General features: G+C 40.3%; 1 protein-coding gene across 1 annotated transcript in view; it reads right to left on the bottom strand.

The window, feature by feature from the left end:
* Window positions 1-1636: 1636 nt before the first annotated feature.
* The window catches only part of LOC124512129 (coiled-coil domain-containing protein 170-like), a 37542-nt gene continuing 12046 nt past the window's right edge, over window positions 1637-27132 (bottom strand). The window contains exons 4-8 of the mRNA XM_047079534.1: window positions 16005-16140; window positions 12632-12832; window positions 6429-6656; window positions 4706-4921; window positions 1637-1894 (exon numbers count right to left, since the gene is read on the bottom strand). Coding sequence (XP_046935490.1) covers window positions 1733-1894; window positions 4706-4921; window positions 6429-6656; window positions 12632-12832; window positions 16005-16140 — 943 coding nt within the window. The 3' untranslated portion in view covers window positions 1637-1732. The remainder of the gene's footprint in view (window positions 1895-4705; window positions 4922-6428; window positions 6657-12631; window positions 12833-16004; window positions 16141-27132) is intronic.

Raw genomic sequence — 27132 nt, 5'->3', positions numbered from 1 at the left:
CTTACCAACTCCATCTTGTTCTGTGTCCTTCACCTTGACCACGCCTCCTCCCCTTGAGTAACCTCCCGCTCACCCGTTCAAACTTTCCGATCAAAACACGCCCGCGACCTGCGTAACAGGACCCCGACCCTTCCCCAGCCAATTGGCTGAGGCCACAGCCATTACCTCACCAACTGCCCCTAGGCCCCAATAAAACCTTTGTCCTTTTGAAACTCGCTCTCTCTCTGGCTTCTCACCGCTGTGTCGGTGCAGGTAGGGGATTGAGCTCGAGCTAGGTCGAATAAAGGCTCTTTTGCTTTTGCATCGGACTGGGCTCCCTAGTTGTCTTTGGGGATCACAAATTCTGGGCATAACAGTCCTTGATTGAGTATTCAAGATAATCATTTTCTCCAAAGTACAACCTCTCTAAGCTCCAGTATAACCTGACTCCTTCCACCTTGAAGATTCTTCTAAAACTAAGCTCCACAGGAGATATTTTTAGATGACCACAGCAGATACTGAGGGTCCAGATTCTGACTTGTTCCTATGGAGGACATTTTGGATAAGTCTAAAACTACCTTGGAAGAGGAACAGTTTCCTATTTTAAATGAAATAAATAATAAATTATAATAACTGTTTATTTATTTATTTTGAGAGAGAGAGGGTGTAAGTAAGCAAAGGGCAGAGACAGAGAGAGAGAGATTGAGATTGAGAAGCAGCCTCACCCAATTTGGGGCTCCTGCTCACCCAGTGTGGGACTCGAATTCACAAAGCATGAGATCATGACCTGAGCCAAGTCAGATGCTCAAAGACTGAGCCATCAAGGCACCCTCATTTTATTTCCGGGATAGCCCACACGCATGAGCAGGGGAGGTACAGAGAGAGGAAGAGAAAGAACCCAAGCAGGCTCCATGCTCAGAGCAGAGCCCAACATGGGGCCTGATGCCATGACCCTGGGATCATGACCTGAGCTGAAATCAAGAGTTAGATATTCAACTGACTGAGCCACTCAGCACCCCAAGAAATTATAATTGTTTAAAATGTAGCCATTAACTTCAGGGTGCCTGGGTGGCTCAGTCAGTTACGTGTCTGACTCGAATTTGATTTCGGCTCAGGTCATGATTTCACAGTTTGTGAAGTCAAGCTCTGCATGGGGTTCCCCAGTGGCAGTGCGGAGCCTTCTTGGGATTCTCACTCTCCCTCCCTCTCTGCCCCTCCCCTACTTGATCTCTCTCTCTCTCTCTCTCTCTCTCTCTCTCAAAATAAATAAACTTTTTAAAAAGCCTTTAAAAAGAAAGTATTCTTAATTACTTTTTTGCCACTCAACGTTTCGTATCTGGTTTTCACACTCTCAGTTAATCAAATAGATAAGACAGATTCAAAGTATAGAACACAACTGTACCTGGATTTGTAAGTGGGTATACCCAGGAAATTGTTCACTCTAGAAATAAATAGGCTGTTAACTATAAATATAAATATTACAACTAAGAACACAAGTCCTGATTAATACCCTGCTGAAAATACAATTAATAATAAATATAATTAGATATTGTATATTGCAAGTAACAATCTAGACTAGACCATAAACAAATGTGTAGAACACGACAATGACAAAGAAAAGTTAAATGCCAAATATCAAAGGTGAGAAATTCCCAGTGCATTTTATTCATAACATAGCTGCATTCAAGATGCTACAGGAGATGCCCGTATCTACTGAGTTCTTGTCGGGAGTAATGAAAAAGACAGAACTTTTTTATTCATTATCCTGTCCAGTCTCAGAGTGAGAAGCAACCTTTGATTTGTCAGATGCTTTATAATCTTGTATAATAAGCCTTAGGTGATTGATGATTTCCTTGTCTGCTGTTCTCATGTTAAATCCCAACATCTTCATAATAGTTTCTCGAAAATCAGTCAGCTACAAAAAACCACCAAAAACATCAAGTCATACCATTAGTTTCAGTCACCTACATATTATGTACAATAAAATCGGTATCAGAAATGTAGTCTTATTAAACATTTCTCTATGAAATGTAACATTCTACATTCAAATTGTATTTTTAAGATAGAAAAATGGTCTCTTTTGGAGTGCCTGGGTGGCTCAGTGGGTTAAGCGTCGACTTTGGCACAGGTCATGATCTTATGGTTTATGAGTTCAAGCCCCACATGGGGCTCTCCCACTCTCAGCACGGAGCCCACTTTGGATCCTCTGTCTCCTCTCTCTGCTCCTCTTCTGCTCTCTCTCTCTCAAAAATAAATAAAAACATTTAAAAAAGAAAGAAAGAAAAGTGGTCTCTTCTATTACAAGAACTCTTTATTTAAAATGTCCTTTTCGGGGCGCCTGGGTGGCTCAGTCGGTTAAGCGGCCGACTTCAGCTCAGGTCATGATCTCGCGGTCCGTGAGGGCTGTGAGTTCGAGCCCCGCATCGGGCTCTGTGCTGACAGCTCAGAGCCTGGAGCCTGTTTCAGATGCTGTGTCTCCCTCTCTCTGACCCTCCCCCGTTCATGCTCTGTCTCTCTCTGTCTCAAAAATAAATAAATGTTATAAAAAAAAATTTATAAAGAGACTGTCTTTAAAAAAAATGTCCTTTTCATTTTAAGATTTTTCTTTTTATTTTTAAGTCTTTTTCACCCCCAGCACAGAGCCCAACATGGGCCTTGAACTCATGACTCTGAGATCAAGAGTTGGATGCTTTACCGACTGAGCCACCCAAGCGCTCCTAAGGTTTTATTTTTATACTTTATAGACTAAACCTAATTTTATTGCTGCTTTTCATCTCTAAGGTAATTCCTTTTTTGATTTCAGACTTGTTGTATGGTAATAGCAGTCCCCGAAATCCATCTGTCCTCACCCCTCCTCCCTTATAAGGAAAGCAGCTCTAATCACCCATAAATCATGAGCCCAGGCTGAAGGATGCAGCTGGCCTCCAGGGGCGGCCCAGAAATAGGACAATGCATAAATGAGGAAATACTGAGAAGTCCAAGACCTAGTGGGTCAGAACCCTGGCAAGTGAGAGGGAAAAGAGAGGGCCTTGGAAACACATTAGCCGAAATGGGCAGTTGTAAAGGACAAGGTTTCTGAAGGGAGAAAGAGATACTTGGAAGGGTAAGGTGTTCCTTGGAGGTTTAGAGATAAAGGAAAAGAGAAAAGCAAACAGTGGGAAATGAGTGATTTCTATAAACAAGATGTACTGCAGAATCAGATATCACATAAACCCCCCCACACCTCAACGTAAAAGACTTGAGGTGTTAAACTTTAGAAACTGCACTTACTGTACCAACACAAGAGGGTAGTATTGAGTTAAGAAACTAAGTAAGTAAACCCTGCCCTGTAACTACGTAAAGTAGAAACACCTAAAATTGAGAGGGCAGGACAATTAAAAGGATCTTAAAGTGAATAGATAAATGGCAAATAATATCCATCCAAATTTCTTTTTTTTATTGAAAAATTTTAACCTTTATTTATTTTTGAGAGACAGAGTGCCAGTGGGGTAGGGACAGAGAGAGAGGGAAACACAGAATCTGAAGCAGGCTCCAGGCTCCAAGCTGTCAGCACAGAGCTCGATGCGGGGCTCAAACCCACGAATCCGTGAGATCATGACCTGACCCCAAGTCGGACGCTTAACCGACTGAGCCACCCAGATGCCGACATCCAAATTTCCTTAAGAAGAAAATAGCCTCCTCCAAACTAGTCAGGTGATGAAACTCTGCCCCGACCCCCCACCCCCCTCCAAAGAACTCCCATGAAGCAAAAGAAACATGTTTGACACAATACCCGGTATGGATTAAATATCAAACAAGGATTTGCAGACATGGGGGGGGGAACCTTTGTTTTGAATCAGAAATACAGTATTCAGAATACAAATGGACAAAAAAAGATATCCAAGATGTCTCATAGATAAGATGTGAGGTCAGGTTGAAGTCAGGCAAGAACAAGACAAAGTCATCTCAGAGATAAGGAGTAAGCTACAGAGTACCCAAAGTAGAAGAGATCTGACTGAAAATATAATAAGGAACATCGAGAAGAATAAAAACAAGAATATACATAAGCAGAAGTTTAAAAAGAGAAAAAGCCAAATCATATCATGATTTTGTGTTTTAAGAATTTCTTAAGGTAATCTCTAAAGTTACATATTTTGTAAGAACTAATAATGGACAGGCGGCATATAATCTCACAATAGCCCAAAATTACCAGTTAGCCTAAAAAATTCTCCGAAAACATGTGCTCTGTAAATGCAGTGGAAATCTAAGCAAATTTAGAAGCACGACCCTCTTTTCCTAAAAGTGACTCAGCCCCACACACGTGGGTTCCCCTGAACTCCCAATCTCTCACATCGTTTTCCTCCTTGTCACCGGTTAATCGGAGGATGTGTATGCAAACCTAACGTAAGATAATCATATATCCCCTCCTTTGCCACGGAGGATTTACCGGGAATAGGCATTTGATCTAAGCTGGGCTTATAAAACACTTTCTTGGGATTCTCTCTCCTGTCACAGAATCTCTAAATATCAAGCAAGCTGACATACATGGCGAAGCCAAGCAGAGATGGTGAAAAGAGCTGTATGAGGCTCCAGGCGCTGATCCTGGGGCCCTCTCAGAGGTCTGGCTGTTTAACTCACCTTTGATTCCATAAGCCAACAACGTCCTTTTTGTCTGGCTTAGAGTCTAAGTTGAGATGGGTGTTGATCACTTCGACTTAAAGAATCTTAATAAAGTAATAAAACAAACCTCTTGTTGTCCTGATACTTTATCAAGCGTGCTCTTTGCTGTGTAGTGCTCAGGACTGATGGCATCTAACATCTGATGGACTTTCTCTTTGTCTCCTCTTTCCTCTGTCTTGGCAGAGTCTGATGTAGTTTTCAAGTTGTCTGTTTTCATAACTGTCTTCCCTTGCATTAGTTCAGCTTTTGTTAAAGATGGCCTGAGCTTTTCAATTGTTTTGTCCTGTGAGGGTATAAGGTTGGGGGAAGGGAGATGGCTGTGATTAGATCTTTTCTAAATAATAGACAAGATGCATGGTATAACCCATGCTTCTTTTCCTTCTTCTTCTTCTTTTTTTTTTTTTTTGACCTGATATATGTAAAAGAAAGAAAATTCCATAATTTATGAATTAACAGAACATTTCTTAATCATCAAACTCATCAATAACCAACAGTCACTGAGCACCTGTATCAATTAGGCACTTGGGATTTAAAGACGTTTAACGAGTATTCCATGCCTTCAAAAGTCTTACAGCCTCTGCTAGCCAAATTCAGAAATACAGACAATAACTGGCTTTGCAGTAAGATAAATATTGTGATAGAATGGGAAAAAAAACACATTGATCCATAAGTATTTAGTGCACCTTTGGTTTAAGGAATCAAATGTATGCTTGAAATAGTACAGCGAAGCTTGGTATGGAGAAGATCCAAAGAGGAGCCCCCAAAATGAGTAAAACTTTTAACTATTACCCCAATAAGAAAGACCAAAATAAAACTTAAAAAGCAAGGGTTCTGGGGCGCCTGGGTGGCTCAGTCGGTTAAGCGGCCGACTTCGGCTCAGGTCATGATCTCTCGGTCCGTGAGTTCGAGCCCTGCATTGGGCTCTGTGCTGACAGCTCAGAGCCTGGAGCCTGCTTCAGATTCTGTGTCTCCCTCTCTCTGACCCTCCCCTGTTCATGCTGTGTCTCTCCCTTTCTCAAAAATAAATAAACGTTAGGGGCGCCTGGGTGGCGCAGTCGGCTAAGCGTCCCACTTCAGCCAGGTCACGATCTCGCGGTCCGTGGGTTCGAGCCCCGCATCAGGCTCTGGGCTGATGGCTCGGAGCCTGGAGCCTGTTTCCGATTCTGTGTCTCCCTCTCTCTCTGACCCTCCCCCGTTCATGCTCTGTCTCTCTCTGTCCCAAAAATAAATAAACGTTGAAAAAAAAAATTAAAAAAAAAATAAATAAATAAACGTTAAAAAAAAAAAAAAAAGCAAGGGTTCTAGAATCCCAACATTTAGAATACCAGTTACCTTTGAGAAGTAGGGAAGGGAATACATGATGGCTTCAGTGGAGTTGATAATGCTCTTGTTCTTTAAATTTTTTTTAATGTTTATTCATTTTTGAAAGACAGAGAGAGAGAGAGCACCAGCAGGGGTGGGCAGAGAGAGAGGGAGACACAAAATCTGAAACAGGCTCCAGGCTCTGAGCTGTCAGCACAGAGCCTGATGCAGGGCTCGAACTCACGAACCGCGAGATCATGACCTGAGCCGAAGTTGGATGCTCAACCGACTGAGCCACCCAGGCTCCCCGATAATGCTCTCGTTCTTAAGATAAGTGGTAGATTTGCATGCATCTAATTTTATTATCCAATATATATTCTTATGTGTGTATATAAGAATGCTTTTTAACTCAATGAGAAACATGCAGCTAAAATAGTAACAAGACCAAAGCTTAAGTGACTCTTTGAAAGCTCACTTCCTTTACTTACCTTAAGGACATTTACTCTTGTCAGTTGAGTTTTCATACTTTTATTTGACAATTTCAAATCACTCAGCTGTTTCTGAAGTTTCTGAATTTTCTCCTCTAATCTTTGAGTTGTAGCATTCTGAAAATTCTGCTGAATATTCAATAGTGTTTGTTGCTCATTGTCTTTCTCTAGCTGTTTGGATATCTTGCCATGTTCTGCTATCCATGAATTCTTAATCCCAGAGTTTTCCTTTGCAGAAATCAACAGTATTGAAATAAAGAAGTTGTGCTTTAAGGTGGTGTTCCACACTAGCATACCACATCTACTCTAGTCTAATAAACTGCAGACAGTAATACTTACATAAGTAAATTTTTTTCACCATAAATATGCATTATTAAAATAATCTGGAAAATAAAGAATGACAATAAAAGGGGTGGCTCAGTGCTAACAAGGGCACAGGTAAGTTGACAATTTCATAAACATCGGGTGGAAACAGAGGAGATCAGCTTTTCAAGGAATGTATTATAAGGAAATATTTAGTAAAGATTCATACGCAAATATATTCTTTACATTATTTATAACACAAAAAAGTAGTAACAGTGCAAATGCCAAAAAATTACATATTATTGATTATACATTCCCTAGAAGTCAAGCTTCAAAAATATTTACTAAAAGAAAATATTAATGCTACAACTAAATGAAGGAAGGAGGATTAAGAAAAACTCTGCCTACCAATTATGTTAACATAGGTATAGAAAAATATTCTTTTTAAGTATTTATTTGTTTATTTTGAGAGAGACAGACAGAGCATGAGTGGGGAAGGGGCAGCGAGCAAGGGAGAGAGAGAGAATCCCGGGTAGGCTCCATGCTGTCAGCTTAGAACCAGACCCGGGGCTCAATCTCATGAATTGCAAGATCATGACCTAAGCTGAAATCAAGAACCAGATGCTTAACCGACTGAACCACTCAGGTGCCCCTCTATGGAAAAATATTAGAATTATACCTATATTTTAACACTGCTTATCTTACAGTGGTAGGATTACTGTGATTTTAATTATATTCTTTCTAATAATCTATACTTTATAAAATTAGTACCAGAAAAAAAGAGAGGATAAAAATTGAATAAAAATACCATATATTTTCACTATATATAAATCAAAAGATAATAACGTTTGTATTAAAAAAAAAAAAAAACCCAACTGTTCTTTGGAAGAATAAAATAGATGCCCCAAGCAAGCCTGGTTAAAGAGAAAAGAGAGAAAGTAAAAAATACATAACATTAGGAAGGAAAAACATACAGAATGCATAGATACAGAAAATATGAAAATAATTCTACACTTGATTTTAGCCAAAAGGCCGAGAGGCAATTACATGAAAATAATTCTAAAAGAATATTTTATAATTCAGTGGCAAAAAGTTGAAAATCTAAAAGAAATCCATTATTTTCTAGAAAACAATAATATGCAATCATGACCAGAAAACAAAAAACCCTAGTAAAGGGGCACCTGGGTGGCTCATTCAGTTAAGTATCCGACTCTTGGTTTCAGCTCAGGTCATGATCTCATGGTTCATGGGTTTGAGCCCTGTGTCAGTCTCCACGTTGACAGTGCAGAGCCTACTTGGAATTCTCTCTCTCCCTCTCTCTGTCCCTGCCCCTCAAAATAAATAAGTAAGTAAGTAAGTAAATAAATAAATAAATAAATAAAATGAATTATACTTGGAGAATTTGGCATACTTTTTCAGAATCAAGGAAAAAAAATCAAAGATATTGACAATTTGAACCATATGAATCATATGAGCATTAACTATCTATGGAACTTTATGCCCAACAAACAGAGAACACATTCTTTACAAGCACACGTGGAACAGTTACCAAAATCAATCCAGTATTAAGCCATGTAAGAAGTCTCAATAAATTATCAAGGATCAGGTACTTCCAGCATGTTGTAATAAAAGACAAAAATCTTAAATCCCATGCATCTGGAAACCTAAAAATGTATTACTATGTTTAAAATGAAAAATAAGGAAAACAGTCCATGTCAATATTTGTGGCACAAAGCTAAAGTGCCTCTTGACAGAATAATTATAGTTTAACTAAGCACATTTATTAGGATATTTGAAAGGTTAAACATAAAGCAGGTGCTCTTATTCCTTCTCTTCTTATTCTTCCTTTCCTTTCTTTTCTTCTCTGGACAATACAGTCCTCATGCTGGTAGATGGGCAGGACAAGGTAGGCGCCAGAATGAGAAGAGAAAAGCTGTGACTCAAGTGGGCTGACAGAAGTGGACACAGAGGTGGGTTGCCCTGCGGAGGGACTCAGAGCCTGACCAGGGTGAAAGGAGAGCCCAGGTGGAGAGGTGACCTGCCATGGAGGGTAACAGCCCGAGCAGGGTGAGGAAGGCATGCACACGGTTTTGGAAATTAACAAGAAGAGACAGGAACCCAAATAGGCAAATGGGTGAAGGAAACATCCAGGCAAAGACTAAAAAGCCAAAAGACTAAAAAAGATAAAAGAAATGCTCCAACTCACTAATTAGAGAAATGCAAATTAAATTAACAACACTTTATACCCCCCAAAATAGGAAAATTTAGGAAGCTGGTTAATGCCACGAAATGACAAGAATGTGGAGATTCAAGAGCCCTTGTGTATATCTGGTGGGACTATTGTTCTGTGAAAGTCGACTGGCAGTACTTAATCAAATTAAATGTCCATCTACCCAATGAACCACCAATTCCAATCTTGAGCAAACACCCCTAAGAAACTCTCTCACAGGCCCTTAAGGTGACTTGTACAAGGATGTTGGTAGCAGTATTTGTGGTGGCAGAAAGACAGAGGTAACTGGGGTACTCATCACTGAGGAGTGGACAGGCAAATCATGGCCCATGTGCACACTGTAGAATTCCACGCAGTAGACACAAGCAATGAACTAGATGAGAAAATAGCAATACTATGTGGATCTTAAAAATATAAAGCTGAGGGCACCTGGGTAGCTCAGTCATTTAAGCATCCAACTCTTGATTTTGGCTCAGGTCATGATCTCATGGTTTGTGAGATCAAGCCCCGAGTCACCCTCTGTATTGAAAGCACAGAGCCTGTTTGGGATTCTCTCTCTCTCTCTCTCTCTCTCTCTCTAAATATAAACATTTAAAAAATATATATAATGCTGAGCAATAGAATGAGATTTTACCACAGTACTATTTATGCAAATTAAAATACATATATAAAAGTATAATTTAATGGGAATGCAAACTGGTGTAGCCACTCTGGAAAACAGTATGAAGGTTCCTCAAAAAACTAAAAATAGAACTATCCTATGACCCAGCAACTGCACTACTAGGTATTTATCCAAGGGATACAGGTGTGTTTTATATATATATATATATATATATATATAGGAGTATTACTCAGCAATCAAAAAGAATGAAATCTTGCCATTTGCAACTACGTGGATGGAACTGGAGGGTATTATGCTAAGTGAAATTAGTCAGTCAGAGAAAGACAAGTATCATACAACTTCACTTATATGAGGACTTTAAGAGACAAAACAGATGAACATAAGGGAAGGGAAACAAAAATAATATAAAAACAGGGAGGTGGGACAAAGCATAAGAGACTCATAAATATGGAGAACAAACAGAGGGTTACTGGACGGGGTGTGGGAGGGGGAATGGGCTAAATGGGTAAGGGGCACTAAGGAATCTACTCCTGAAATCATTGTTGCACTATATACTAACTAATTTGGATATAAATTTTAAAAAATAAAATTAAAATAAGTAAATAAGTAAATAAATAAATTAAATAAATAATAAAATAAAAGTATATTTAAAAGAACATATACAAATGACCCTTGAACAACATGGGTTTGAACTGTGTGAGTCTACTTACATGCAAATTTTTTATCAACATGGTACAGTACTCTCTCATGGTACAATGTATTGTCTCTTATGACTATTTTTTTAACATTTTCTTTTCTCTAGCTTACTTTATCATAAGAATACCATATACATAAATATGGCATACAAAATATGTGTTAATTGACTCTTTATGTAATCAGCAAAGCTTCTGGTCAACAGTAGGCTATTAGTAGTTAAGTTCTGAGGTAGTCAAAAATTATACATGGGACCTTTCAACTACATGGGGAAGGTGTCAGCACCCCTAACCCCCACATTGTATAGACAAAAAGATACACATTAAACACATTAGATTGATCTCTTTTGGAAGAGGGAATGGGAAAATAGACTTAAAAGGAGTAAATAAATAAGAGAAAGCTGTTCCATGGTCCAAGATAGTGTGTTATGAACCATAGAGTTTGATTAACTCAACCTTCTGCATATGAGGTCCAAATTGTGAGGAGTAGGGAAGCAAAGGAATACAAGAAGCCAACAAACAAACAAACAAACAAACAAAAAACAAGGTGCTCAGCCTTACTAGTAATCAGGTAAATGTTATAACTATACTATTTTAACCCAACTCTCTCTCTCTCAAAGAATGACATCATCCAATGCCGGTTAGGCTGTGAAGAAGAAGCAGGCACTCAGGCATTTCTATTTGGAAAGTGAAACTCTTGCTTTTTGGAAGGTAGTATTTTGGCAGTGGCTATTAAAATTTAAAATACTCATACACTGTGATCCTATAATTTCATATCTAGAACTCAATCGCCTAGGGGGAGAAAGCACCAATGTGGAAAGACATATGTATAAATATATTTATTGCTACATTATTTGTAATGGCATAAAAGGTGGAAATAATTTAGTAGTCCATCAGTAGGGAACTAATCAAATAAATAAGTTATATATACTCTGTGGAATACTATGCAGCTATTAAAGGAATGAGTTAAATCCATTCTTTTAACCTAAGGAAAAACCATGAGGTACTTACTTTTTACTGTGTAAGAACAGTATTTCACTAGCATAGTCCCAGTTTTTTTTCCCAGTTTATTTATTTTGAAAGAGAGAGAGGGTGCAAGCAGGGGAAGGACAGAGAGAGGGAGAGAGAGAATCCCACGTATTGTCAGCACAGAGCCCGATGCAGGGCTTGACATGGTGACCTGAGTCGAAACCAAGAATCGGATGCTTAACCTACTGAGCCACCCAGGTGCCCCCACACAGTCCCAGTTTGATAAAAAGTACCTACATACATGTACTTGACTATTTCCATAACCATGGCAATAGTTGTAGAAGATATATATACTGCTGTTTACTGGGGTAAAATAGGCAGAAAGAAGGTTGGGGGAAATTATTATTGTTTTCTTAAAAACTTTTCACTTGGTTTCAAGAGTTATAGAAAGCATGTGTTAATTGAATATTCTTAAAATTTAATATAGCATTTTACGGGTGCCTGGGTGGCTCAGTCAGTTGAACATCTGACTCCTGAGTTTGGCTCAGATCATGATCTCACAGTTTGTGTCGGGACACTGACAGTTCGTGTCCTGACATTCTGGGGAACACAGTGCCTGATGCTCCACTTGTCCCGTCATTCCTTTGAGCTCCTTTCCTTCGAATCGGCTTTTTAAAGCACATTAAGAAATACATTAACAAATGCCCTCATAATAAATACCAAACGTGTGCATCTTAGAGAAATGAGAGATATGGAAAGAGGAGAGGATTTTTTTTTAAATTTTTTTTAATGTTTATTTATTTTTGAGACAGAGAGAGACAGAGCATGAATGGGGGAGGGTCAGAGAGAGGGAGACACAGAATCTGAAGCAGGCTCCAGGCTCTGAGCCGTCAGCACAGAGCCCGACACGGGGCTCGAACTCACGGACCGCGAGATCATGACCTGAGCCGAAGTCGGCCGTCCAACCGACTGAGCCACCCAGGTGCCCCTGGAGAGGATTTTTTTTAATGTTTATTTATTTTTGAGAGAGAGAGAGAGAGAGAGAGAGAGAGAGAGGGCGCAAGCAAGAGAGGGCCAGAGAGAGAGAGGGAGGCACAGAATCTGAAGCAGGCTCCAGGCTCTGAGCTGTCAGCACAGAGCCCGACACGAGGCTGGAACCCACGAACCACGAGACCATGACCTGAACTGAAGTCAGATGTCCAATCCATTAAGCTGCCCAGGCTTTCCAAAGAGAGGATTTTTGATAAAAACAGAAGGTTTAAAAGTTTGTAGCAAATTTTCCTGCCTTTTCTAATATTAAGTATCAACAGCTTTAAACGTTAGATGATACCATAAAATACGATCATTTTCATTGTCAAAGAAATGCTTTATATATAGAAATTCTTACTTTTTTCCTGTTCAATTCTAATCTCTCTTGAAAAAAGTCATTAATAGCAGTGTTTCCTTCCATACGTTTCAAGGGTCTTTTTTGTTCCCTCTGCCTTTCTTCCATTTGGGAGAATTCTCCAACGGCTTCTTCAGAGTGGCCACATAGCTGCTCCAGCCGTTTGGTGAGCATCTGGATTTCCTGCTGCAGACCTGCTGTCCTCTGTGGGGAGAAAAGGACAGACAAAGCTCCTGATGGTCTGTGACCTCTGTTTCAATTAAAAACTATGTGTGAGGTCTACTGACACTGACATTGTGCTGACATTACATTACTAAATAGGTGAATGGGGAAGACTTCTAAGATTTGACATGTAGAAGCTGGTTTTAGAAAAAGAAATTGAAAGGTGTGATATAGAAAATCAGACATTTTAGTTAGCATTGAGAAATAAAATTGTGTAATGAATTTTAAGCAAAAAGTAAAAGAAAAAATTGGAACTCTCCAACAAACAGACTGAGCAGATTTTATTGACACACTGAATTTAAGCAGTATCTAACTTTGAATTTTAGGGCGAAGAGGCATGAAATTTTACTAAAATCATGTGGACATGACAAGGAGATATATAGCCACTTAAACTTGCCGGTTCAATCTTTTGATAGACTCGGCCAGTATATTCAAACAAATGACTGACTTGACAATGTATTTTACCCCATTGACTGAACTGACCAGTATTTAGTCATGATGGACACATATATATCTTCACCATACCACTATTTTTTTTAAATTTTTATTTATTTTTGAGATAGAGAGAGCAGGTGAGGCACAGAGAAAGAGGGAGACACAAAATCCGAAGCAGGCTCCAGGCTCCGAGCTGTCAGCACAGAGCCTGACACAGGGCTTGAACCCACGAACCATGAGATCATGACCTGAGAGGAAGTGGGACGTTTGACCGACTGAGCCACCCAGGCACCCCACCATACCACTATCTTTAAGCTAGCATTCGTTGACCTTCCACTGAACTGTAGTAAGCATTTATCATGTATTAATCCATTTAATCCTTACCACTCTGTGAGACAGGAACTGTGCCCTCCCAGCCCCCACCCCACCCCCCTCCACCAAATTTTACAAATGAAACCGAGGTACAGAGAGGATAAGGAACCGGCCCAAGAGCACACAGCTGGCAATGGCTGAGCTGGGACTCATACTGGGGCCCTCTACTTTTCACAAATACACTATACTACCTCTGCTGTAATAATGGACATCCTCTTCCCTTTTATATTGTAGTAATAAAAATGAAATCAAAATTAAAATTCAGAGCCAGGGAATTTACTAAATCGGCTAATATAAAAAAATCCACATGTTAAAGAAACAAATCTGAAAGGGTGGCTTGTCTGTCAATACACTTAACAGACTTCCAAGATTGCTCATTTGCACCAACTTCCTGAACCCTCTCTTTCACAGCTTCCTCCGTGGCTATAGGTGTGGGGACAGCACTGTTGCTCAGAAGAGTAGCCAACCGACTGAGGAATTTCTGACAGTAACATCACACAGTTTTTGTTTCCCAGCCGGAAGGAGACAAAGGTCTGTCCAACTCATATTTTTGTTTTTCCTTATGGATTGAATCTTGCTGACATTTATCCCAAATTTTCTGCCCGTCTTTTGGTCCTTCAGAGTGAAAAATGTTGTCTCTCTCCAAGTTCTTGGTCAGGATAGCTTCCCCTATATCCTAAACGTGCCAACACACGTGAAACTTCCCATTTGGAATTTAATATGGAGACATTGACTTCCTTTTGTTTTCTTGAAATATAAATATAGTCATAATACAAGACTTCAGGAGAAAGGTCCTCCAAAGAAATAAAGAGTTATGGAGTCATAAGACAGACGAGGGCATGTTTAAAAGACCAAACTGGAGGGGCGCCTGGGTGGCGCAGTCGGTTAAGCGTCCGACTTCAGCCAGGTCACGATCTCGCGGTCCGTGAGTTCGAGCCCCGCGTCGGGCTCTGGGCTGATGGCTCAGAGCCTGGAGCCTGTTTCCGATTCTGTGTCTCCCTCTCTCTCTGCCCCTCCCCTGTTCATGCTCTGTCTCTCTCTGTCCCAAAATAAATAAATAAATAAAAAAAGACCAAACTGGAGTATCAAGAGGTATTAAAATGACTGTACAAAGAAATTGTTTTGAGAACACAGGAAATTTAGCTTAGAGAAGCAGCTAACCAAATAGCCTCAGTTATGAAGTTAAACTCTTAATAGAAAATTCTGGGGGTACCTGGGTGGCTCAGTTGGTTAAGCATCTGACTCTTGGTTTCAGCTCAGGTCATGATCTCACAGTTTGTGGGTTCAAGCCCTGCATTGGGCTCTGTGTTGACAGCTCAGAGCCTGGAGCTGCTTCAGATTCTGTGTCTCCCTCTTTCTCTGTCCCTCCCTCACTCGTGCTCTGCCTCTCTCTCTCTCAAAAATAAATAATAAACATTAAAAATGTAAAACAAAAAAAAGAGAAAATTCTGAGCTAATAAATGTAGAAGGAATGATAGAAATTTAAAAATCAGCATTTTCTATCTAATGAAATAACTGATTCAGGCAAAGACCGTCAATGAATGCTAAGACACTTAATGAAAAGTTGGGAGGGCAACAGATATTTCTACAAAGACTTCATCATGGTTCTATAACATCACTTAGTAACAACAACTTTGACTATGTAGATGTATAGATGTATAAATGAAAGAAGTCACACCTCTTTCCCCCAACCTTTCCCTTGTACTCCTGTAATCATCCTGCTTCCATTATAAATAGTCAGGGCTAAAAAAAAAAAAAAAAAAAAAAAATGCTTGTATTTCTTCCCTGGCTCCCATCCTCCAACATTCTTCTAAAAAACCTCTACTCATCCGGTGAATTGCTTTCTACTAGTGACCAACTCATGCCATAATTCTAGATTTCAAGGTCAAATGCAGATGATCTGCCAGTTTAGCTTTGTGATTTCTGTGCCTCGGTTTCAATGACTTTTGCTTACACCGCCCTTCAACACACATTCAGAGCCCAAAATCCAGCTGCTGGCAGCAGCAGGAGGTAACCCACACCAGAAATGTATAACACCGACATTTCATTCTCTTATCACCACCGCTTCCTCCCAGGTCTCGCTCAGCTCCAATCCCTTTTACGGTTCTAACACAGAGGCCTTAGATCCAACTTGTGGTTACTCTCTGTACCTCGGAAAGGCTTTCGGTCAACCATACTGCACAGCTTCCTTTGATCCCCCCCCCCCCACATCCCCACGCCCCCCCATTTCCCATCCCCCCAGGATCAGAAGCAGACCAACAACCTACTAAACATTTGCCAATTATCTCTTAGAGTAACACGAGGTCTTGCAAATCCTGTTTCTTGAAAAATCAATATTTATTCTCACCTGCATCATGAAACTATCCAAGGAATCTTCTTGTCCTTTCATATTCATATGATGGGTGAATCCATTAACACCTGCTAACTTTTCCTCCAAAAGGCCTGCTTTCCGCTCTGCCTTTTCTCTTTCAAACAGATGGACTCTGTGCAAAATATTGGTGGGTAACAATATCATGAAACCAACTCAATTTTCAAACTTAAATTAAAAATAATTAAAGTTGGGGTGCCTGGGTGGCTCAGTGGGTTAAGCATCTGACTTTGGCTCAGGTCATGATCTCATGGCTTGTAGGTTCGAGCCCCTTGTCGGGCGCTGTGCTCACAGCTCAGAGCCTGGAGCCTGCTTCAGATTCTGTGTTTCCCTCTCTCTCTCAGCCGGCCCCCATCTCAAAAATAAATAAACATTAAAAAAAAATAATGAAAGAGAGCACCTGGGTGGTTCAGTCGGTTGAGCGTCCAACTCTTGATTTCAGCTCAGGTCATGATCTTGCAGTTTGTGATTTCAAGCCCCAAGTGGGGCTCTGCGCTGACAGTGCAGAGCCCGCTTGGGATTCTGTCTTTCTCTCCCTCTCTCTGACTCTCCCCTGCTCTCTCTCAAAATAAACTTCTAAAAAATAATAATCATTAAAGAAGCAATCCCCACTTAAAATATATTAAATATATGTATCAAGTTAGAAATGTACTTTTGCAAAGAGCTGTGCGGTTACCCAACTATTTCTAGGGAGGAACTAGAAATGGCAGAGAAATAGAGATGAAAACAATCCAGTGCTAGGTCCTCTAGTAGTTCCGCTGGGGAAGGTTAATTTTTAAACCATCTTTTTCACGGGGAAATTTGAGCATGACTATCTGCCTGCCACTATTAGTAACATTGTGATGGCCAGGAGGTTCCACAGAGATACGAGGACTCCTGTTTTAATAACATCTGATGGCTCTTCCACTGGGATTTAATGAGAGGAAAGGGAATTCGAATAATGATGCAGCAATAGAGAAGAACATATGTAAAAACTTGTTTTATTATCAAATATACAAATAGCTAATTATTTGGGGTGTGTGTGTGTGTGTGTGTGTGTGTGTGTGTTTGGTTCTTGTTTTGATTACCTATCAATTGCTAGGTATTGTTAATATTTTCTACCCTGTACCCATAGCTAGGTCAAAGTTTCAGCCGATCTTCCATATTTTTGTTTGTTGCTGTTTGTGCATTTTTGATCCTCTCCTGTCTAAGAATTGCAGCTTACAGAATTAGTGAATTTGAGTCAGGTTAAAAGAAATTACCTGTATTATCCAAACAGAAATTTTTAATTGAAAAGATTATATTAGAGGGGCGCCTGGGTGGCTCAGTCAGTTAAGCGTCTGACTTTGGCTCAGGCCATGATCTCATGGTTTGCAGGTTCGAGCCCCACGTTGGGCTCTGTGCTGACAGCTTGGAGCCTGGAGCCTGCTTCAGAGTCTGTGTGTGTCTCTCTCTCTCTCTGCCCCTCCCTGTTCATGATCTGTTTGTCCCTCTCTCCCAAAAATAAACACATTAAAAAATTTTTTTTTAAAGATCATATTAGAGACATGCAGGAGACGCTCAAAAGGTCTAACACACCTATAACTGTAGGCCTAGAGTGAGAGTAGAGACAGAATGGGAAAAAACAGTATTTGAAAAAATAATTCCCAAGACTCCATACCTGATGAAAGACATAATTGATAGATTCAATAAGTTCTTTAAATCCTAAGCAGGACAGATACAAAGAAAGCCACACTAAGACACATCATAGTCAAATTGCTACCAATAAAAAGCACACCTTATTATCTCCAAAGGCACAACAATAAGACTGATAAATAACTTTTCAACAGAAACTATAGACGTCAGAAGATAACCAGATGACATCTTAGAGTGCTGAAAGAAAAAATACTGGCAACCCCAAATTTTGTACTCAGTAACACAAACCAAAACAAAAAATGACCTTCAAAAAATGAAAATGAAATAATATAGTTTCAGAAGAAGAAGAAGAAGAAACAGAAAGACTGTCAGAAGAAATGCTTTATAGGAAACACTAGAGGAGGTTCCAGTCCAAGATGGTGACATGGGAAGACCCTGGGCTCACCTCCTCCATGGAGGCACCAGGTCTACATCTATCTGTACAGCAATTCTGCCCTAGGGGGAGCTGAGGGCTGACTGAGCAGCTTCTGTACAACAGAGGATGGGGAGACCACATGGAGAGGCAGGACAGACAGAGTAGCTGATACCCCTGCAAGCTCCGGGTCACTGGCCCACACCAGGTCCAGATGCCCTGGGGCTTGGAGGGAAAGCTGAAGGTTGGAAAAGCAACTGGAATGTGGAGGAACTGGCCCTGGAACCTTGCCCAGTGGTGAGAGAGCTGTTGGAACTCTCTCTGGGTAGCATAGTCTGTGCTCCCCCTCCACCACGGTGGGGATGTGGATGGGAGCAGGGTTCCAAACCCCTGGTTGGCCTGCCACCCCAGTGAGCCTGGGCCCACTGGGTCCTGGGCCCATACCAGCCCCAGACACCCTGGGGCATGGAGGAGAAGCCACGGTTTAAAAGAGCAGCTAGGGTGTAAAGGAGCTAGGTCTAGAATCTCGCTAGGCAGTGAGGGAACAGGTAAAGCTTTTGCTGGGTCAGAGGGGCTGGGGAGCACCATGGTTTACCTTCCCCTTCTACCTGGATGGTGCAGATAGGACAGGGTCCAGGCTCCATGGCCAGCCTGTCATGTCAACAAGCCCCATGCCCCTGGCCCACACCAGCCTCAGACACCGTGGGGCACAGAAAAGCCACAGTTTAAAAGAGGAACCAAATATAAAAGAGCCAGTCCTAGAACTCTAACAGACAGCAGGGGGACCTGCTAGAACTCTCCAGGTTGAAAGGGCTGGTGAGCACCACAGTTATGTTCCCCATCCAACTTGATAATGTGGACGGGAACAAGGTCCAGGCGCCATAGCCAGCCTACCACCTCAGTGAGCCCCAGGCCCTTAGCCTGCCAACCCCAGCTGTCACACAAAGATGGCCCCAGCATGACACACACTGGGACACCCCTGGTCCAGCAATCACTATGGCTCCAACCATCATGCCAAGGTGACACAGGCACAAAGCACCTCCTTGGAAAATTCCAGGCCCACACCACTTCAGCTCCAGATAGCTTGCTAGGGGACCCCTGACACAGAGCACTCTGGGACCTCTTAGCTAATGCCTACTTTGGCCCCAGCTGCCTTGCTAAGATGTCCCGTGCATGGAGCACCCTGGGAACCCCCAGCCCATGTTCACTTTAGCTCCAGCTGCCCTGCCAAAACACCTCCTGCATGGAGCACCCTGAGACCCCAAGCCCACCCCTCACCTCGGCTCCAGCCACCCCACCAGGGAGCCCTCTGTACAGGACATCCTGGGACAACCTGGCCCATGCCGGCCTCCATTTTAATCACCCCAATAGGGCACACTCTTCACTGAACACCTCAGGACACCCTAGCTTTCACCTACTTCTGCTTCAGGTATCCTCCCAGGCTGATCCTGTGCAGCACATGCCTCACCTCAGTTCCAGACATCCCACTGGGACACTTCCAACATGAGGTGCCCCTGACCCCTTGGGCCATGCCCTCCTGTGGCTCCAGCTGCCCTGCCAGGGCACTCTGCGTGAAGGACCCCAGGACCAACTGGCTTGAGCTCACTTCAGCTTCAGCTGTCCTGCTGGGGCACCTTCTACACAGAGTCCTGGGACCACCCAGGCCCACACTCACTTCCGCTCCAGCCATCCCACCAGGGTAGCCACAGCATGGAGTGCACTGGGACCCGAGCCCATGCAGACACAGTTCCAGCCAGCCAGCCAAAGTCACCAGCCACCTACAGTCTACACAGAAGATGACCATATACAAGACCATTCCTGCAAGTTTAGGAGAAGTAGCTGTTCCATCTAATTCATAGAAACAAACACAGACAGTACAGCAAAATGAGGAAACAGAGGAATATGCTCTGAATGAATGAACAAGACAAAACCCCAGAAAAAGAACTATATGAAATGGAGATAAGCAATATGCCTGCTACAGAGTTTAAAGTAATTATCATAAAGATGCTCACCAGACTGGAAAGAAGAGTAGACTCAGTGAGAACTTCAACAAAGAGATAGAAAACATAAAGAGAACCAATCAGATTTGAAGTATACAATAACTAAAATGAAAAATACATTAGAAGGAAATCAACAGTAGATTAGAGAATACAGAAGAATATATCAGCAATCTGGAAGATAGGGTAATGGAAATCACCCTAGCTGAACAGCCAAAAGAAAAAATAATCTAGTTTTAAAGAGGATAGGGTACCTGGGTAACTCAGTCAGTTAAGCAACTGACTCTGGATTTTGGATCAGGTCATGATCTCACAGTTCATGAGTTTGGGCCCCATGTCAGGCTCTGTGCTGACAGCCCGCTTGGGATCCTCTCTCTCTCCCCACCCCTCTCTCTCTGCCCCTCCCCTGCTCACTCTCTCTCTCTCTCAAAATAAGTAAAATAAACTTAAAACAAAAAGAGGATAGGTTAAGGGATCTCTTGAATAACATCAAGCAAGCAAACATTCACATTATACGGGTCTCAGAAGAAGAAAGGGGAAGAAAATTTATTTGAAGAAATAATAGCTGAAAAATTCCTTAACTGGAGAAAGGAAACAAACATCCAGATTCAGGAACCACAGACAGCTCCAAACAAGATGACTTAAGGAGGTCCATATCACCAACACATAATAAAATAATTAAATGTCAAAGGTTAAAGATAAAGAGAGATTTTAAAAGCAGCAAGAGAGAAGCAACTAGTTACATACAAGGGAAACCCCATAGGCTATCAGCTGATTCTGCAACAAAAACTTTGCAGGCCAGAAAGGAGTGGCATATATTCACTCCTGAAATAAAAAAAGCTGAAAGTAAAAAAAATCTACAACCAAGAATATGCTACCTGTCAAGGTTATCATTCAGAATTGAAGGAGAGATAAAGAATTTCCTAAACAGGGGTGCCTGGGTGGCATAGTCAGTTAGTATCTGACTCCTGATTTTGGCTCAGGTCATGGTCTCATGGTTTGTGAGATAGACCCCACATCAGGCTCTGAGCTAACAGTGTGGAGCCTGCTTGGGTCTCTCTCTCTCTCTCTCTCTCTCTCTCTCTCTCTCTCTCTCTTTTTGATCCTCCCTCCCCTCTCCCCCAAATAAATAAACTTAAAAAAAAAAGAGTTACCCAGACAAACAATAGTTAAAGTTTATCACCACCAAACCAGCTTACAATAAATGTTAAAGGGGCTTTGTTAAGTAGGAAAAAAAAGGTTATAATTAGAAGTAAGACAATTATGAATAAGAAGATACAAAATATATGACAGCATATACACAAGATGTGGAGGAGAGTAAAAAAGAAGTTCTTTTAGAATGTGTTCAAATTTCAATCAATTTACTATAAACTGCTAAAAACTTAGGGTCCTATATATGAACCTCAGGGTAACCACAAACTCAAAACCTATGATGAATACACAAAAAATAGAGAAAAAGAATTCAGGCATAACACTACAGACAGTCATCAATCACAGGGAAAGACAGTTTGAGAGGAAGAGAGAGAATAACTACAAAAATAACCAGAAAACAACAAAATGGAAATAAGTACATACTTATCAATAATTACTTTCAATGTAAATGGTCTAAGTTTTCAAATCCAAAGACAAAGAGTGGCAGCTAGATTAAAAAAAAAAAAAGAAAAAGAGCTACCTATATGCTGCCTACAAGAGACTTACTTCAGACTTAAATGCTTACACAGACTGAAAGTGAAAGGATAGAGAAAGATACACCATGCAAATAGAAATGAGAGAAGAAAAAAAGCCAGGATAGCAATAGTTATAACAGACAAAATAGACTTTAAAACAAAGATTGTAAGTAGAGATAAAGAAGGGCATTACATAAAGACAAAGTGGTCAATCCACCAAGAGTATATAATGGCTGTAAATATCTATACACCCGAAATTGGAGCTTAAATACATAAAGAAAACATTAGCAGACATAAAGGGAGAAATTAACAGTAGTACAATAATAGTAGAGAACTTTAACACCTCACTCACATCAATGGATAGATCATCCAGGCATAAAATCAATAAGGAAACAGTGTCTTTGAATTACATATTAGACCAGATGGACTTAACAGATATGTACAGAACATTCTATCCAAAACAACACTATGCATTCCTTTCAAGAGCCTATGGAACATTCTCCAGGATAGATCACACATTAGGCCACAAGGCATGTCTCAATAAATTTAAGAAGATTGAAATCATATCATGCATCTTTTCTGACCACAATGGTATGAAATTAAAAGAATCATAAGAATGTGCTAGAAAAAAACACAAATGGAGGCTAAACAACACGCTGCTAAACAGTCAACAGGTCAATTTAAAAAAATCAAAGGGGAAATAAAAAAAATACGTGGAGACAAATGAAAATGAAAACACTATGGGGGCGCCTGGGTGGCGCAGTCGGTTAAGCGTCCGACTTCAGCCAGGTCACGATCTCGCGGTCCGTGAGTTCGAGCCCCGCGTCGGGCTCTGGGCTGATGGCTCAGAGCCTGGAGCCTGTTTCCGATTCTGTGTCTCCCTCTCTCTGCCCCTCCCCCGTTCATGCTCTGTCTCTCTCTGTCCCAAAAATAAATAAACGTTGAAAAAAAAATTTAAAAAAAAAAAAAAAAGAAAATGAAAACACTATGGTCCAAAATTTTGAGGACACAATGAAAGCAGTTTTAAGACAGAAATTTACAGCAGTACAGGTCCACCTCAAGAAACACACAAACACAAAATCTCAAATAAACAACCTAATCTTACACCTAAAGGAACTAGAAAAAGAAGAACAAAGTCCAAGTTTAGTAGAAGGAAGGAAATAATAAAGATTGAAATAGAAATAAATGAAATAGAGACAAAAAAGAAAGAGAGAAAGAAAGAAAAAAGAAAGGATCAGTGAAACCGAGAACTATTACTTTGAAAAGATAAATAAAACATTGATAAACCTTTAACCAGACTCATCAAGAAAAAAAGAGAGAAGACACAAACAAATCAGAAATGAAAGAGGAGAAGAAACAATAGACATGACAAAAATAAAAAGGATTATAGGAGACTACTCAAAAAATCATATGCCAAAAAATTGGACAACCTAGAAGAAATGTATCAATTCCTAGAAACATATAATTTTCCAAAACTGAATCAGGAAGAAATAGAAAATCTGAACAGATTACTAGTAACAAAATTTAATCAGTAATAACAAAATTTAAAAAATCTCTGAATAAACAAAAGTCTAGGACCAGATAGATTCACAGGTGAATTCTACTAAACATTTAAAGAAGAGTTAATGTCTATTCTCCTCAAAATATTCCAAAAAACAGAAGAGGAAGGAAAGCTTCCAAATATGAGTCCTGATACCAAAATCAGACAAAGACACTACATAAAAAGAAAACTATAGGCTAATATCCCTGATGAACATAGATGCAAAAATTCCCCCCAAATAGGAGCAAATTGCATTCAAAAGTACATTGAGGGGCGCCTGTGTGGCTCAGTTGGTTGAGCATCCAACTCTTGATTTCGGTTCAAGTCATGATCCTGATTGTGGATCGTGGGTTTGTGGGATCAAGAGCTGTGTCAGGCTCCACACTGAGCAAGGAGCTTGTTTAAGATTCTCTCTTCACCTCTGTGTCCCTTGCCCATTCTCTCTCTCTCTCCTTCACTCTCTCTCTCATTCTCAAAAGTAAAATTAAAAAAATACATTGAGGGGCGCCTGGGTGGCTCAGCCAGTTGAGCGACCGACTTCTGCTCAGGTCATGATCTCACGGTTTGTGAGTTCAAGCCCCGCGTCGGGCTCTGTGCTGACAGCTCAGAGCCTGCTTCTGATTCTGTGTCTCCTTCTCTCTCTGCCCCTCCCCCACTCATGCTCTGTCTCTCTGCATCTCAGAAATAAGTAAACATTAAAAAAATTAAAAAAAAATACATTCAAAGGGTCATCCACCATGATCAAGTGGGATTTATTCTGGGGGTGCAAGGATGGTTCACATTCATGAATCAATGTGATATATACCACATCAACAAAATGAAGGATTAAAATCATATGATCATCTCAATGGATGAAAGAAAAGCATCTGATAAAATCCAATACTCATTCATGATAAAAGCTCTCAATAAAGTGGGTTTAGAGGGAACACACCTCAACATAATAAAGGCCATATAAAAAAAAGAAAAAGAAAAAAACCACAGCTAACATCCTACTCAATGGTAAAAAAAAAAAAAAAAAAAAATGCGAGCTTTTCCTCTAAGATCAGGAGCAAAACAAGGATGTCTATTCTCACCACTTTTATTCAACATAGTGCTAGAGGTTCTACCAACAGCAATCAGACAAAAGAAAGAAAGAAAGAAAGAAAGAAAGAAAGAAAGAAAGAAAGAAAGAAAAGAAGAAAGGAAAGAAGAAAGAGAAAGAAAGAAAAGGCATCCAAATTAGTAAGGAAAAAGTTAAACTGTCACTATTTGCAGATAACATGATACTATATATATAAAACCTTAAAGACTCCAACAATAAACTATTAGAAGTAAAAAATAAAGTCAGTAAAGTTGCAGGATACAAAATTAATACACATAAGTTGATAGCATTTCTATACACTAATAAAGTAGCAGATAGAGAAATTAAGAAAATAATCCCATTTATAATTATACCAAAAAGAACAAAATATCCAGGAATAAACTTAACCAAGGAGGTGAAAAATCTGTACTCTGAACACTGTAAAACATTGACGAAAAGAAATTGAAGATGACACAAATGGGACGATATTCCATGCTCATGGATTGGAAGAATCAATACTGTTAAAATGCCTATACTATCCAAAGCAATCTATACATTTAATGCAATCCCTATCAAAATACCAATGGCATTTTTCACAGGACTTGAGCAAATAATAGTAAAGTTTGTATGGAACCACAAAAGACCTTGAATAGTGGGTCTTCACATGAAAAAGAATGAATTTGAACTCCTAACCCCTAACTCACATCATATACAAAAATTAGTCAAAATTTTCAGAGATATAAATTTAAGTGTTAAGACTATACATCTTAAAAAGAAAATATATGTGTCAATCTTTGTGACCCTGGATTAGGCAATGGTTTCTTAGATATGACACCAAGTCTCAAGTGACAAAAAATAAACTTCCATCCAAATTAAAATACTTTGTGCTCCAAAGGACACCATTAAGAACATGAAAAGACTGAGCCAGGCTCAGAGGGACATGCGACCCCTGATCTCGGGGTTAGGAGTTCAAGCCCCACATAGAGTATAGAGATTAGAGAGAAAAAAAAAAAGTGAAAAGACAACCCACAGATGGGAGAAAATCCCTGCCCGTCATATGTCTGATAAGGGTCCAGTGTCCAGAACACATAAAAAACACACCTCAAAAATAAAAAGACAGGGGCGCCTGGGTGGCGCAGTCGGTTAAGCGTCCGACTTCAGCCAGGTCACGATCTCGCCGTCCGTGAGTTCGAGCCCCGCGTCGGGCTCTGGGCTGATGGCTCACAGCCTGGAGCCTGTTTCCGATTCTGTGTCTCCCTCTCTCTCTGCCCCTCCCCCGTTCATGCTCTGTCTCTCTCTGTCCCAAAAATAAATAAACGTTGAAAAATAAAATAAAATAAAATAAAAAGACAAATAACCCAATTGAAAATTGGGCAAAGGATTTGAATAGATATTTCTATAAAGAAGATACACAAAGGGCCAATAAGCACATGAAAAGATGCTCAACATCTTTAGCCTTACAGAAATACAAATTAAAATCTCAGTAAGATACGACTTCCTATCCACTAGAACGGCTATCATAGAAAAGACGAGCAATAACAGATGTTGGTGAGGATGTGGAGTAACCGGAATCCTCAAACATTGCTGGTGGGAATGTAAAACGCGTAACTGCCTTGGAAAATAGTCTGGAATCGCCTCAAAAGTAAACAGAGTTACTTTATGACTCAGCCATTCTACTCCCAAGGCATATACCTAACAGGAATGAAGCATACAGTCATGTAAAAGCTCACACGAGAATGGTCACAGGAGCGTTATGCATAAAGTCACCCCCAAAAAAGGAAACAAGCCAATGTCCATCAACGGATGAATGCATAAACCAACTGTGATATATTCATACAATAAAATATTATTCAGCCATAAAAAAGAGTGAAGTATGCTGATTCATGATTCAACATGGATTAACCTTAAAAACATTGTGCTAAGTGAAGTGAGACACAGGCCATATATTGTATGATTGCATTCATGGAAAATGTCCAGAAAAAGCAAGTCCATTGAGAAAGAATGTAGACTGGTGGTTGTCAGAATGGGGAGTAATTGAAAATAGGCATGGGGTTTCTTTGAGGGGTGATTAAAAATGTTCTGGAATTAGTGGTAATGATCGCACAATCTTGTGAATATATTAAAAACTACTGGGGCACCTGGGTGGCTCAGTCAGTTGAGCGACCGACTTCGGCTCAGGTCATGATCTTGCAGTTTATGGGTTCGAGCCCCACATCGGGCTCTGTGCTGGCGGCTCAGAGCCTGGAGCCTGCCTCGGATTCTGTGTCTCCCTCTCTCTGCCCTTTCCCTGCTCATGCTCTGTCTCTCTGTCTCTCAAAAACGAATAAACATTAAAAAAAAATTAAAAAAAAAAAACTACTGAATTGCATACTTTAAAGGGGTGCATTTTTTTCTTTTTTTATTGAAGTACAATTGACTAAAAGGGTGAATTTTAATGGTATGTGAATTACATGTCTATAAAAACATCTTTTTTAGAGGCACCTGGGTGGCTCAGTTGGTTAAGCGTCCAACCAGGTCATGATCTCATGGTTTATGAGTTCAAGTCCTGTATCACACTCTGAGCTCAGAGCCTGGAGCTTGCTTCAGATTCTGTGTCTCCCTCTCTGTCTGCCCCTCCCCCTCTTGTGTTGTCTCTCTCTCTCTCTCTCACTCTTTCCTTCTCTCTCCCTCTCAAAAATAAATATTTTAAAAATGTCTTTTTTTAAACATAATAATTTTGAGTCAGGTATTACATGAAATTCTATTAGTTTTAAATTCTGTGATCCATCAGGAATATGGAGTTTATATACTATTTGCAAACTTATGACAAATGAGATG

The sequence above is a fragment of the Lynx rufus genome, unplaced genomic scaffold (genome assembly GCF_022079265.1).
Source record: "Lynx rufus isolate CCGP_SWC_20201006 ecotype Redwood Valley unplaced genomic scaffold, mLynRuf1.p SCAF_17, whole genome shotgun sequence".
NCBI lineage: Eukaryota > Metazoa > Chordata > Mammalia > Carnivora > Felidae > Lynx > Lynx rufus.
Note: the sequence above shows the minus strand (reverse complement) of the source record. Positions and strands in the feature narration are given on the sequence as shown.